This window comes from Schistocerca gregaria, chromosome 3 (genome assembly GCF_023897955.1).
Source record: "Schistocerca gregaria isolate iqSchGreg1 chromosome 3, iqSchGreg1.2, whole genome shotgun sequence".
Classification (NCBI taxonomy): domain Eukaryota; kingdom Metazoa; phylum Arthropoda; class Insecta; order Orthoptera; family Acrididae; genus Schistocerca; species Schistocerca gregaria.
The window spans coordinates 405951550-405966665 of record NC_064922.1 but is presented as its reverse complement, the minus strand read 5'-3'; the positions used below and the strand labels follow the sequence as shown (position 1 = coordinate 405966665).

At 42.4% G+C, this 15116-nt stretch overlaps 1 protein-coding gene across 1 annotated transcript in view; it reads right to left on the bottom strand.

Annotated features, from left to right (window-relative positions):
• LOC126355132 (carbonic anhydrase-related protein 10) overlaps positions 1 to 15116 on the bottom strand; it is a 2094013-nt gene that overhangs the window by 443781 nt on the left and 1635116 nt on the right. Inside the window, exon 6 of the mRNA XM_050005316.1 lies at positions 14251 to 14346. Coding sequence (XP_049861273.1) covers positions 14251 to 14346 — 96 coding nt within the window. The remainder of the gene's footprint in view (positions 1 to 14250; positions 14347 to 15116) is intronic.

Sequence of the window (15116 nt, the reverse complement as noted above, 5' to 3'; positions counted from 1 at the left end):
TGATTTAGGTTTTCCGCGATTTCCCTAAATCACTCCATGCAACTGCCGGGATGGTTCCTCTGAAAGGCCACGGCCGACTTCCTTCCCCATCCTTCCCTAATCCGATGAGACCGATGACCACGCTGTCTGGTCTCCTTCCCCAAACAACCAACCTACCAACGGCTATTTGTCGCATAAGTTCCAGCCACTGTCTCTCCGTACAGGGTTGGGTCTATAATGCTCCGTTTAGTACTCACGGATATCATTCTCTGCCGTCGTTATCATCCTGTCCTTTCTTACTGTGTTTACCATAAATTCTTTTCCTGGTTTGTTCTGCTGAGGACTAACTCATTTCTAACATTCATCCACTTAATTTTTGAAATCCCTTTGTAATATCTCTACTGAAACGCTTTAATTTTTTTTTGTTCTCAGTTCCGCTGCAGTACATGATTAACTTCCTTTTAATGCTGTTCTCCAGTTGCTCATTGTCAGAATTTTTATGTGAAGGTCTATGTTTCACACTTGTAGACTTCATTTAGCGAGGGTGCATGGTTGATTCTTACATCCAAGGTCAGTGAATTTCTTCATCCAATTAACTATCAGGTTCTCAAATTTGACGTGGAGTTTTTGTCACTGATTTCGTTTCGTTGGACATTCTTTGGTTTACCCTCAGTCCATACTCTGTGCTCATTAGCCAGTTTACAGAAATCAACACGTCCTCTAACTTAAGTGTCACTGAGGACACTGATGTCTTCCTTCTACCATAATTGTACTCTTCAATCTTTTATTTATGTATTTATTTGACTATGATGGATACTTCGATGAAGCAAGAGCTCTACTACAGACAGGAGAATAGAACGCATTTCTGCTTCTTTGGCACAAATTAGCGTGATTCCACACACGTTGTGTTCGAATATCTGCTGCACGTGTTTTGTCACTTACTCTTATCAGAGAAGAACTGCTGATCAGTGAGGATTCTATTTTAATAGTGCGAAGTATACAATGTTTTGTAAAATAAATTGTAAATGGCTGATTTTATTGCGTTGTACACAATTATGAACATAATAGCACTGACAGTAGAAAATCTTTTAAGAAAAGTGAATGTGATTGAATGACGAAATACAGATACTTTATCGTGTGCAAGTCTGTTTGTCCTTGAATTACTACTGCAGCCTACATCCATTTAAACTGATTCTGTATTCATAACTTCGTGTATTCTTACAATTTTTGCCATCCACATTGTGAATTGTACGTTAATACCACCCGAACAGGCGTCAAAATTGTAAGCTTCCGTCAGGCGCCGACAGCTGTCACGCATGATCAGATGGACCCAGTGGTGCACGCATGCTGGGCCACAGCTGCAGCAGGAATGGATTACAAGCGCCGTCCTGCGGCGCAGTATAGGATGGCTAGCGGCAGCTCCTCAGCCCCATTTGCACTTGGAGCCTGACTGCTATCACACCATTGTTTATCCTTTGTGCTTTGTACAGCGAGCCTCATCTTAGTTGACTTTGTGACAGCTGGACAACCTGTTGCTGCATTATTTGTAATAAGACTTGGTTCGCTTACAGAAATTCAAGTTAACTAAATTTTCTGATTTCAGTGTGAACTTTTTCTTTTGTTAATTAATTCTGCTTGTGTCCAGTTTTCCTATGATGATATTTGCTCCACCACTCTGTAGCCACCTCTACTTACCATTGTGTACAAAGCTGTACACGACATAGGCTTTCCTCCATTACCAAACTCCCAAGTCCTTCAAGCCTCAGGATGTGTCCTAACCGCAGATCCCTTCGTTTAGTCAAGCTGTGCCCTAAATTTCTTTTTACCCAATTCTGTTCTGTACCTCCTCATTAGCTATTCGTTCTACCCATCTTATTTTCAGCATTCTTCTGTTGCACCGCATTTCTAAGACTGCTGTTCTTATCCGGGCTGATAATCGTGCATGTGTCACTTCCGTGGAAGGCTAGAACCTATATAAATACCTTCGGGGAAGACTGCCTAGGGCACAGTGATGTACTGGTATACGAGTAGTACTGGCCTGTTAGAGTAATTGTACCGCGAATTGCACTGCTTTGTATACAGTATTGGTTTAATCTGTACGTGGAGATGTCTTACAGTTGCGAATTGAGACGAAGGAGATGCAAGATCATTGTGCTTCGTTTTAGGGGTAACATGGTATTATATTTGTAATCAGCAAATGATTGGTGTTGTACGTTAATTTGAACACCCCTACATCCAGTACTTCTGCTAGGTTGAAAACGTCCAGTATTGGTTTGCTTAAGTTACAGATGTATCAGAAGTGCACAAATTATTCACTCTACGAATCCTAACGCCAATGGACGCGGTGGTTTCTAATAATTGACAGTATGCGAAGTTATTTTGTGCCGCCTGATATTGCTCTAATATTGCCGTAGGCTCTCTGTCTCTGTTGTCTACATTTGTTACTTGGATACGGTATCTGCTACCGAGGAAAAGGTATTGTGAGTCCGAAAAGGTATACTACTTGTTGGCGTTACGGCACAAAAAGTGTACAGAATCGATGCTAACACCAGAGGGGTTTTATTTAATACCATATGTTATCACTGTACACTAATATGGTGTGAGTGTTCCACAGATCATGAACACCGTCGCGTGATCACTATGATGAGCGAAATCGAATGCGTAAATCCTTATTAATCCTGTCACTGTAATTATGTGATAACTTGGAACACGCAATGTCAATCAGCTACAAGCCTTTTCATTTCCAAGTCTTAAGTATTGCTCGTATCAGATTATGTAAAGAAATGTCTGACTTATGAGTTGCTGGACAGGCACCTGAGGTCCAGTAAACGTTGGTCTTTTAAATGATTAAACGTCAGTTGGGACCGACAGAGAGCCACGGCTGTTAGGACTACAGGGCCTGCAGCAGACTGGGGACGTTTGATTATGCCTGCCGAGGTTCTGTCATAGATAACTACCGTATTCGGGTGTAGCGTTTTATGTTATAATAGTGTGAACACTTGTAACTGCATTTTACTGTATCATAAATTTTGATTATTTACTTGCTTTCAAGTTGCCTAAATGGTCTCATAAAAATTATTGTTTAATACTTATGAATTACCAATAGGGTTTGTTTAAATGATACGCCAATGATTCAGAAAAGAAACAGTACCGCTACCAGAGTGTCGAATGAATTTAGAAATTCTACACGAAGTTATTGTATTTAAGTGTATGGTTCTTGTGAATGATTTTTACTTTCACGCTTTCAAATTCGCCTGGTTGGAAGTAATGGTTCTCGTGAATGATTTCTATTTCATGCTGTTTTTAATTTTTTCCGTTTGGACGTAAAAATTTAGGATAGTGTGATTAATATTTAGTTTTTAAAATGTTTAAAAGTGTTAAACTTCCATTTGACACCCAGCGGTCTCTCCACTGCCCATTTGGTAAATCAATTTATATACTTACACTAAATGGCTTTACCAAATCCTTTGCCGTCACGAATATTCATTCCGCAAACGGTGACGTAGCGGTTAATATGTGAAGAATATCACTGATTGCCAGTATTATTTACTAAAACGGCAATCGTTAGAAGGTAATGGAAAAAATATGAATGGAGCAGATAAAGCCGTCGTCTCGTCCAGTTCTGATGAGAGTCGCCGGCCGGCCGTAAGCCTGTAAGCAGCGGGTTAGCGGCGCGGCGGGCGGCCTATCGTGATCCCTGATCAGGCCGAGTCAAAGCGGCGGCCGGTGGCGTGTTGCAGGGCGGTATACCTATTTGATGCGTTAATTAAAAGTGTTTCCCCTGGCCGGGAGGGCGATACGCTGGCTGCATGCCAATTTCCGGTCGCTGGGAATTCCGATCCAGTCGATTTGCAACCGCGTGCCAGATGCGCTTTCCTGCTGACCGCTTGACGAAGAAGTAGCACCTATCACCGGCACCGTCCGCAGATCCGGAGACCCTTTCCGCCGTAAACACGGAACCTGGTCTCTTATCTTCTACACTTCTTCTTCTTATTTTGTACTTCAAGGCTTAGGGACTTGGCCCCGACCCATCTTCACTTTTCGCTGCCACCTCATTCTGAGCCTTCCTACGTCTTTTCTTCCTCTTCACTTTTACAGCATCGCCTCACGTTGGATTCTCTTTGCACTAATTCTTTGTAGGTGATATTTGCTTTAAATTTTACTTTTTTCAGTCTTTTCTGTACTTATATAAATGTCTTGTTCATTCCTAATATCTTCACTTCGTATGCGTCTTTCCTAGGAAATCTCAGTAATGCTGCCGGTAGTCTACTTTTATCGCATTTTCTTAGGGATCCATGAATCACTTCCATACAGCAGTTATAAAGTTTTAATTTTTTTCCATCCGTATCTCGTGCAAGAATGTTTTCCTTCTTAACATTCTACATATTAATTGATATGAGTTAAACTTTTTTCTTTATCCTTACCCACATCGCACCTTACGTCACATCCCAAAATATTAAATTTGGAAACCACCTCAAGTGCTGTATTATCTATTATTATTTTTCGGCGTGTGCGGTACTTCTCGCAGGGAACCAGGATTTTCTTTTTCTTTGCTGATATTCCAAGTTTCGGCCTATATATTCTTTTCACTAATTGACGTAATTTATGCCGTACTTTTCGCAGATAATTTTCACTTTCTTCCAAAATGGTGACTACCCTATCTCTCACGAGGAGATGCTTGATAAGAAATAATAACGCTTAGGTAACCAAGAAAAGGAGTATATTACGATTGCAGTAGAGAGATTTAACCCCTAATTGCCGAGTGTCACTTATCCGCTTTATATAATGCTGTGTCAATAACTGGAAGGTTAACTGGTTTTGACTGTCGTCGCTGGTAGACGCTACTTGTTCATGAAGCTACTAACGTTTCTAACAGGTGCTACATTCTCCTAGGTGTTTCTGATACGTCTGAAGCACGACGATTTTTTTTTTTTTTCATCTTCCACCTAGAAATTTTCAAGGATAAAGGGGTTATGAACAACGGAAAACTCTTCTCAATAGAAAATAATACAACTCCTCAGACACTAACAACCTGGATCATAAAGTGAACAAAAGAAGAGAGACGTGAAGACGAAGCCACTGATAATAACTGACGACGGAAGTTGAACGTTCGGTGTATTTTGGCGACAGGTACGTCTCGGGATATCACTAGAAAGTTGTAAGTCCCACTGCGGTGCCTTCAGAGCGGTCTCTCACCGATGAGCTGCTAACAGCAGGCGCATGAATTGGGCCAGAGCTCCGGTGGAGCGAACTGGTGACGTGTTGGCTTGCGCTGCCCTATATAGCCGGGACGTGGAGGAATTTCTGCCGATCCAGTTCCGCACACGTGACACGGCGGAGGAAATAAGTCCTGTCCCCAAACCAGGTCGCGCTTATCGTGCCGTCTGTTGTCCATATTGTGGTCAACGCAGTCCGGGATGGCAACGCTCAGCGCCTTCTACATATGCTACCTGTGATGTTTCTGTGTCCGAGGTGTTGCCAAAACCTTTAGGCGAACGGCGGGTACATGGCAGTACTATTACATGCATACAAAAGGATATTAACACATTTATTTCTATATGTCTATAGTTCTTCATAAGATCATTTATACATACATTAAATAAGGTAGATGAAAGGCTACAGTGCTGTTGAGCCCGTTATTGGTAGTGTTTCCTTTAGGTTTATGATTACCAAATTTTATTATTATTTTTCCATCGGTGTAGAAGCTTTTTATAGATTCAACTAGAGGCTTCTGACATCCATAGTTTCTTTCGGTTCATACTGTAGAAAGCTTTTTCGAAGCCACTGAAAGCTATTTGTGTGTCTAAGTTCAATTCTCATAGTTTCCCTAAAATCTCCTACATTTACATTTAATTCTAGGTATATCCTCCGGCATCCACTTCAGTGAGTGGAGGATGTAGTTCGTACTAATTTCCGTCTCTCTATTACATTCATATATTGAGCTAGAGATAAATTACTGTCTATATGACCCTGTAGTCGCACTAATCTGTCTTAGCTTACTCCCATGATCCCTTCCCGAGATATATGACGATGGTAAAATAACGGTAGAACAGCCTTCTTCGATTGCAGGTTCTGTAAATGTATCCAACAGAGTTTCGTTATTACTACGTCGTCTTTATTCAAAGGATGCCTATTTGGATTCTCCGAGTATTTCTGGTACACTTTGCTATTGGCTATGCCGAGCTGTTATTATCCTACCATCGTGTTTGAGTTCGTTCGATGTCTCGTCTTGTTAATGAGTCCACACATTAGAACAACAGTCGAGATATTGTCGCACTGGCGTATTGAATGCGATTATCTTCACAGGAACAGTGCATTTTTCAAACACCCTTCAAGCAAATTTCAGTTCTCAATGCGTCTTCCTTAATCGTGATTTTTCCCGCGTCCGTAGCTGAAGTAGCTAATGCACGCATGTGCGGTGGTTCTCGACTCTGAGGATAACTGGTTGGAATCGGGTGTTTAAAATCACTGCCAGTATTTGGCCACCAAGAGAAGTAAAGCTGATGCCATGAAGTTCCTGATGTGCAGTCTTTGCGTCCATACCCTGTGTTAAATTCCAAACCTCTCCGTTGTATTGCATAAAGAGAGGGCATGTAACACTGTCGACGGATTTAGAAAGCATCGCTCATGCAAAACTCAATTTGTCCTTTTCTCATGTGATATCCTGCCAAGTATGGATGAAGGGCAACAGGCAAATGCCATAGATCCAGATTCCCGGAAAGCGTCTGACGCGGTTTCCCACTGCAGACTGTTGACGAAAGTAAGAGTGTACGGGTTACGTTTACAGATATGGAAGCATCTCGAAGATTTCTTAAATAAAAACAAAAAAAATCCAATACGTTGTCGTCGACGGCGAGTGTTCATCAGAAACAGGGGTGTCATCAGGTGTGCCCCAGGGACGTGTGACAGGTTGGCTCTCATTTTCTACGTACATGAATATATCTGACGGCATGATGAACTGCAAATAACTGCTGTTTGCAGTGGTGTACGGGAAGGTGAGTGACTGTATGATGTTATAGGATGACTTAGAATTTCCGGTTGGTGTCATGAATGTCAGCTAGCTCTAAATGAAGAAAAATTTAAGGTTTATTAAATGCAGATAAACAGGAAATCAGTTGTAAACGTTCAACTACAGAATTAATTGTGTGCTGCCTTACCGAGTCACCTAGATCAAATTTCTAGATGTACCACTGCAAAGCGACATGAAACGGAACGACCACGTTAGTTTTGTAGCAGGTTAGGTGAATGCTCGATTTCGTTTCATTGAGATGCTTTTGGAAAACTCATCTATAGAGGAGAGGGCATATAGCGCAGTAGTGCGAGCTATTCTTCAGTACTGCTCGAATGTCTCGGATCACCGCCAAATTGGATTAAAGGAACACATTGAAGCAGTTCGTTTGCGATCTGATAGATTTGTTACCGGCTAGTTCGATCAGTACGTGTTTCTTTAATACAATAGGGAATCTCTGGAGGGAAGACGATATTATATTGGCAAGGCGCTGTTGAGGTAATTTAGTAACAGGCGTTTGAGGCCGACCGCGGAACTAGTTTACTGCCGTCATCGTACATTTCGCGTAAGGATCACAAAGATAAGATAAGAGAAATTTGGGTTCGTACAGAGGCCCTTAACCAGTCGTTTTTCCCTCGCCCCATTTGCGACTGGAACAGCAAACGAAATAGCCAGTAGCGATGAAGTGTACCTTCCACCATGCCCCGTATGGGAACTTACGGAGTATGTAGGCAAATATAGATGCAGACGGTGACCTTCCATCGGATGGTGAGTTACTCTCTCGTGGCCTATTTGGTTCTATTCAAAATGTGTAGGCTATAAGCCAACAGCGGGTTTCACCCTCTCCATTCGCTTCATCCATGACAACAACGACCCAGCACTACGGTGTACGAGCACTCATCGCACTTATTGACCAGACAGAGTTACACTCTTGAAAATTCGTAAGAGGTGGGAGAAAGACAATAGTAAACCACCTCTGGTGAGAAGTTTCGTAGAACTGCGATACGGGATTACTTCATCTGCTCACCTACGCTTGTTCCCTGAGTATGGGATTACATTGACTTTTCAACACTAATTTTATGCCATAGTCCCATTGCAAATAGCGTCTGAATATACGCTTAAATACATATTCGATGCGAAGTGCTCAACATGTTTACCATGCATTTCGGAGTCGGGTATCGTCGAGGTCTTTCTTAATGTCTTACATTTACCACCCAAAAACCTGATACTCATTGGGCCAAGTGGAAAGTCACAGTCATTCCGCTTTTTTCCTATCGTCCAACGACGTTACCTTCCTGCAGACAAGAGCCTGGTGAGCGAACAATGTCATGCTGCTGAAGAACTTACTTAATAAGTTTTTACGGGTACTGAGAACATCAGGGAACCTATTACGCTCCATTGGGGTTCAGGCGATTCTATTTTTGTTTCTGTGAAACTTCCGTCACCCAAGTTAACGTACAGAGTTCTATTAGTCAAATACCAGTAACCCCCAATTCTTTAAAGAGTCAACTCCCACGTATACCCAAGTATATGACGTCAGATTACCCAATGAACTGATGTCTTAAATATTTACCTTCAGACACGTATTCGAGAAGAAGATTAGGACAGGTTTCAAATTATGCTTGACATTTGTTGGAAATCGCTACCCGCTCTGATTATGAAACATTGGATGAAAATACACCGACGTGACAAAATTCATGGGATATCTCCTAATATCGTGCCGGACCTCCTTTTGACCGACGTCGAGCAGGAAATCGACGTGATACAGGCTCAACAAATGGTTGGAAGTGCAGAAATACTAAGCTATGCTGCCTCGACAGACACCCATAATTGCGAAAATGTTGCCGATGCAGGATTTGGTGCACGATTGTGTCCAATAAGTGTTCTATGATATTCATGAGGGATGATCTTGGTGGCCTAATCATTCGTTCGAACTGTCCAAAATGTTCTTCAAATTAATCGCGAACAACTGTGGCCCACTGACGTGGCGCATTGTCGTCCACGAAAACTCCATCGTTGTTCTGGGAACAAGAAGTCCATGTATGACTGCAAATCGCCTCTATGTAACCAAATATAACTATTTCCACTCAATGATCTGTTCAGTTGGACCAGAGGACCCAGCCCTTTCCATGTCAACACAGCCACTCCGTTACATAGCCACCACCAGCTTGCACAGTGCCTAGTTGACAACTTTTGTCCAAGGCTTCGTGGCACCTAAGCCACACATGAACTGTACCATCAGATCTTTCCAGCCTCAATCAGGCAACGGTTTTCTAGTCGGCTAGGACCCAACCGATACAGTCACACTAGGCGCTCAGTCCGGAACCGCGCGACTGCTACGGTCGCAGGTTCGAATCCTGCCTCGGGCATGGATGTGTGTGATGTCCTTAGGTTAGTTAGGTTTCAGTGGTTCTAAGCTCTAGGGGACTGATTACCACAGATGTTAAGTCCCATAGTGCTCAGAGCCATTTGAACCATTTGATACGGTCACGATTCCAAGAGAGGCGCTGCAGGTGACGTCGTTCCGTTAACATAGGCACTCGCGCCGATCGCATGCTACCGTAGCCCATTAAAGCCTAATTTCTCCTCACTGTCTTAAGGAGTATGTTCATCGTACGCCTCACTTGATTTCTGCGGTTATTTCACGCAGTGTTACTTGTCTGTTAGCACAGAAAACTAAAATCAAACGCAGATGTTTACGGTCGTTAAGGCCGTCAGCCACTGCGTTCCCTTGGTGAGAGGTAAGCATGAAATTTGTTATTCTCAGCACATTCTTGACACGGTGGATTTCCAAACATTGGATTCCCTAACTTGTGAGAGACCTTACTGTGTCAGGGACCAGGAAAAGTTTGTGTGCTATTTTGTGGTGATGAACAAGTAGAAATCGTTCCTTCAGTTTTCTGAGGGTAGTACAACATGTTTCAGTGTTGACCGTTGCACCATGCGGCAGGACACCATACACAATAAACACTTAAGGGATCCAGAAGACAGTGGTTATAAGATTATCGGCTGCGAGTGAGGTTTTGAACATTTTCCTTGGAGGAGGAGTGATGTGGCTCTACTCAACGGATGAACAGAATCATGTTCCATCGCCCGTGACGATTTTCGATAAAAAAAAATTGTCATGATCAGCCTCGTAACGCGCAAGCAATTCCGCACATATGGTCGTTCGTCGCTTTTTATGACCTTCTGTTATGCAGCATGGACTCCAGTGGGCTCACACCTTTGTGTACTGCAGCTGGTGGACGAGTGTGTCAGCACAACCAGTGGAGATGTCTAGTTGAGCAACGAGGTGTTCGATTATGATCCATCGATCAACTCAAATAAGTGTCGGCACTTTCCAGCAGTGTGTGGCCGGCTAGCACATAGGACATCGGACAGATCTGTGCGATCCTGTTGCGATTAAGACAGACGTTTCGCCCAAAGACTCGCCGTACTGTTCTTCGCTCCCATGTCTTCGTAGATGTTCTGCAAGGGCCTACGAACATCCACGATGCTCTAGTTTTCCGCCAAACGAAACTCAATGACAGCTATCTGCGTGGAATATAACTTTATTACACAAAGTACTTTTGAAGGCTACGTACAGCGCCCCAATCAATCGGAACTTCAAAAAACTTTAGGGGCTGGTGTGGGAATATTCCACTGTATCCCACAATAATTCCACATTTTTGTTGAATCTAAATTGGCCGATAAAGCAGATGTGATACATTATTTACTTAATGCTCCTCGTAAGGTGACTGGTTCTAGCGTACAAACTCAGAAATGCATAGAACTTATCCGTATCTACTACTCTGAAATGTCTTACTTTGTGTACTTTTGAATGAAAATGTAAAGAATTTACACAGTGTTCTGGAAGACGTGTGGTTTTTTTTTCCACTGTAAATCAATGACATTTGTTATTTATTGCAACAACGTGAGACAGAAGTATCTATAGACTTGATGTGAAAGACCAAGCCTGTGTGCTTCCCATTTAGCAAGTTCGGGTGAACTGCAACGACGACAGCAGCAGTAGTCATATCATTACTTTAGACGTGTTCGCAGGAGTCTGGAACGAGTCTGAATATCGTCTATATGTTTTCCGTGTGTCCAGCATATTCAACGTTTCCGAAAAATAAACATAAGTTTTTATGTGCAAAATTGTACGTATATCATTGCAATATTGGATGTTTCTTTTGAAAACAAATACTTTGGAGTGGTATGTTAGACTTAAATATTGTCCTTAAGTTTCTGTGTTCACTCATGAAGAACAAATAATTGCGTGAAAAAATGAATCTTTTAAAAATACCTGTATTTTACGTGTACTAGCACGTTAAATCATTACATACTGTCTTAATCATAATACGTGATATCTGTGCTCCCAAAATGTTAAGACGACCGGGCTGTGACGTACTTCTTATGAGTAGGGATTTTCCAGCATATTAATACAAGACTCAGTAAATTTGTAGCAAAAGAATTGTCAGGATTATACACTAAGGTGACGCAAGTCATGGGATATCTCCTAATTTCGTGTGGGGCCTCCTTTTGCCCAGCATAGTAAAGCAACTGGACGTGGCATGGACTCAGCAAGTAGTCGGAAGTCCCCTACAGAAATATTGAGCCCTGCTGCCTCTACAGCGTTCCATAATTGAGAAAGGGTTTTCGCTGGAGGATATTTTGCGCGAACTGACCTCTCTATTACGTCCCGTAAATGTTCCACGGAGTTAATGTCGGGCGATCTAGGTGGCCAAATCGTTCGCTCAAATTGTCCAGAATGTTCCTACGGGAACAGCTGTGGCCCGGTGACACGACATCGTTGTTTTGGAACGCGAAATTCATGAATGGCATGAAATCGTTTCCAAGTAGCCAAACATAAACATTTCCAGTCAATGATCGGTTCATTTGGACGAGAGGACCCAGTTCCCTCCATGTAAACACAGCCTACAACCATAATGGAGTCCCAACCAGTTTTCACAGTACCTTGTTGACAACTTGACAGTGTGGTTTCCCGAGGTCTGTGCTTCACTCAAGGCCTACTATCCGCTCTTACCAACTGAAAGCTGAACTCGCCTGACGAGGCCATGGTTTTCGAGCCGTCTGGAGTCCAACCGATATCATGAGCCCAGGAGATGATGTTTGCTTTGTGGGGCACTCAACTGCACGGTTATCCGCGCCCGTACAAATTCCCAACCTTTTTTTAGCCCAATGTCGCCACTTTCATGAATGATGATGGAATGATGAAGACAACACAAACACCCAGTCATCTCGAGGCAGGTCAAAATCCCTGACCCCGCCGGGAACCGAACCCGGGTCCCCGAGCTCGGGAAGCGAGGACGCGACCGTGAGACCACGAGCTGTGGACAAGCCCAGGAGAGGCACTGTAGGCGATGTCGTGCTCATCTGCTGCCGTAACCCATTAACGCCAAATTTTGCCGCACTATCCTATCAGACACGTTCGTCCTACGTCCCACACTGAGAGGGAATGCCTGAAATTTGGTATTACAGTCACACTCTTCACCTGCGGATCTCGAAACATTGAGTTCCCTAACAACTTCTGCAACAGCATGTCCCATGCATCTAGTTTCAACTATCACTCCTCGTCCAAAGTTTGTTAATTCCCTTCCTGCGGCCATAATCACGTCGGAAACCCTTTCACATGAATCACCTGAGTACAAACGAAAGTTCTACTAATGCGCTGCCCTTTATACCTTGTGTATGTGAAGCTACCGCCATCTGTGGAAATCGCTTTCCAATTACTTTTATCACCTCAGAGTATACTTTTCGAATAGAGTTCCTTCGAAGTTTTTAGTGGACTCTCAGGTAAGCAGAGTGAGTTCCGGAAGATTCCCCTGCAGCTTTCACGTCATTCCCTGAAAGAAGTCAAAGATTTTCTAATCACCGAACAAGCATTGGGGCATTTGATTCTACTGTTGATTATAATTATATTGTACCAAACACGTCGCCAAAGCAGTAGCGGTAGCTCTTTATCACTTCTAATCCCGTAACCTCGTCAGATTATTCGGGCATATCGACAGGCGCTTCACGAGTAAACCGTGTAAACGTGGAGTTAAAAACGTAATTACCTACTAATTTACATAAATAATCGAAATATTTTTCAGCCTCGATTTATGATGATTATTACAAGGTAGCTGATAGACGAATCGAATTAAAATATAAGTTCTTTTAATTTTAAGTAAAAGGAAACTCCTAATAAAGCGTACTAGATTGCGTGTGAGTGTTAAATTCAGTGGTGCATTTGTAGTAAGTAGTACTGACAGCCTGATAGCATTTTCCATTCACTTACCAAATAAACCGAACTGTTCTAGAGATCTAAATAAGGAGATTTCCGAATATTCTCGTGCATGCAAGTAATGAAACAGACCGATTTGCGTAAGTACATTCAGAGTCAAATGGCTAGTTTAAATTTAATGGCAGTGAAAGCATTTACTACAGAATTCGATGATAATATATCACAGCAAGCCAGCAGCAAATAAATCTGTCAGTTAAAGTGACTTAGTCATGATCTGTGTTGTGGATACATCACTCCAGTGAGAATCACAATGAATGGTGTTCGTGGGACGTATTAATAACTGACAGTGTATCACACGAGACTGTCAGACAGAAATGTCTTGCTAATGGACGAGCCACTGCCACACAATATCCTGCTTCACAGACGCCAGTCACTGATCCCTTTTAACACATCCATATAGGTTTGCCATTCGCCGTCGTTCAGGCGCTCTACCAACATTACCAAACAGCAGCATTTTAACCGACAAGACAGGAGACTTGTGGCACCAGTATAACGTGACGCAAGAGACGTAACTGTAGACCGAAGAGTGATCCACAACGCGGCTCTCCTGATAACGGGAGGGACTACGACTTGTATAACATCCCGCTAATAAAGATGATAAGCAGCGGTCGGCACAGAAACAGTTTAGTTATCTCTTTGGTCGCACTTTTCATTTAAACATCTACGTAATACCTATTTCAGAACAAAGTTTGAAGCGGTGAAGAATTGTTTTCCGCTATTCCAAAGCAAATACACTCTTGTTAGAAAATGCTCTTTTTTCAGGCTGTCGTTCTGTGTTTCTTGTTATCTTGATGTAATAAAATGGCGATAGACAAACCGAAAAGAAATTTATTTTCTAGAACTACAATAATAGCAGCATTCCATAAAAGAACTTGAGAAGTATTAAGTGTAAAAATACTTTTTAGTGAAACCTATTAGCAAGCGAACTCTTTCTGAAAGATGAGATTTCTTAAAAGAAAAATTGAACATTACTTACCTGGAGCAGCAGAGAGATGGCTACTATGCCCTGAGCTTTGTGTAAGGCCTCCGAGAAATTGGAGTACAGCTGTGAGTTGAAGCCGAAGATCTGAATCTGAAACATAGACCAGCGAAAAGGTGGTTAGAAACTGCTTATGTAAATGTGTAGGACAGCGAGAGGAGTGTATAGAGCAAAAGAAAAGTGTCACGTGGGCATTCAGTTATTGAAATCGGGAAGAAGCAGTAATTCTCACTGGTGAATTTAGTAGAAAATTTTGAGCCTACAAATATCTTTTTGACTATATGGATTTACATTTAATGATATACAAATAAGTAGTCTCATGATGTTCCACGACAGATGATGCTTGGCTTTTACAGTCTCATTACTAATATTACCGTCTTCCACGTCAAAACTACACGATATATTTTCACCTAGTCTGAAGTAACCGCTAAAGATTTATCACTATAAGAGTCAAGCTTTATGAAGCGACGCGTTGTTGTTACTAGCCTAGACCAGTGTGGTTATCTGAAATCACTCAGGCCAAAATTTGGTATGCTTCGTTTAGCAGGTACTTACGATTCCTTCCTTGTGCCCACTGTAAAGGACCTATGGCAGTCTACGAAACGTTATACAGGGTACGAGGGAAATGAAAATCCCATTAAACCATTCAGACTGCACTCCGACATACATGCAGAAGACGTATGAGCTTCCAACGGATCTTTCAGACATGTCCGAAAGAACAGACGCCATATCCGTATAAGTATATAGATCTGGCAATACCGGCCAAGGCCTTCTTCTTTCGTGTCCGAACTCTTATGGGACTTGGTAAGAATGTCTTCCAAGAGTAATGAGTGTGTTGGGTAGCAACACTACGAATGTAGTTT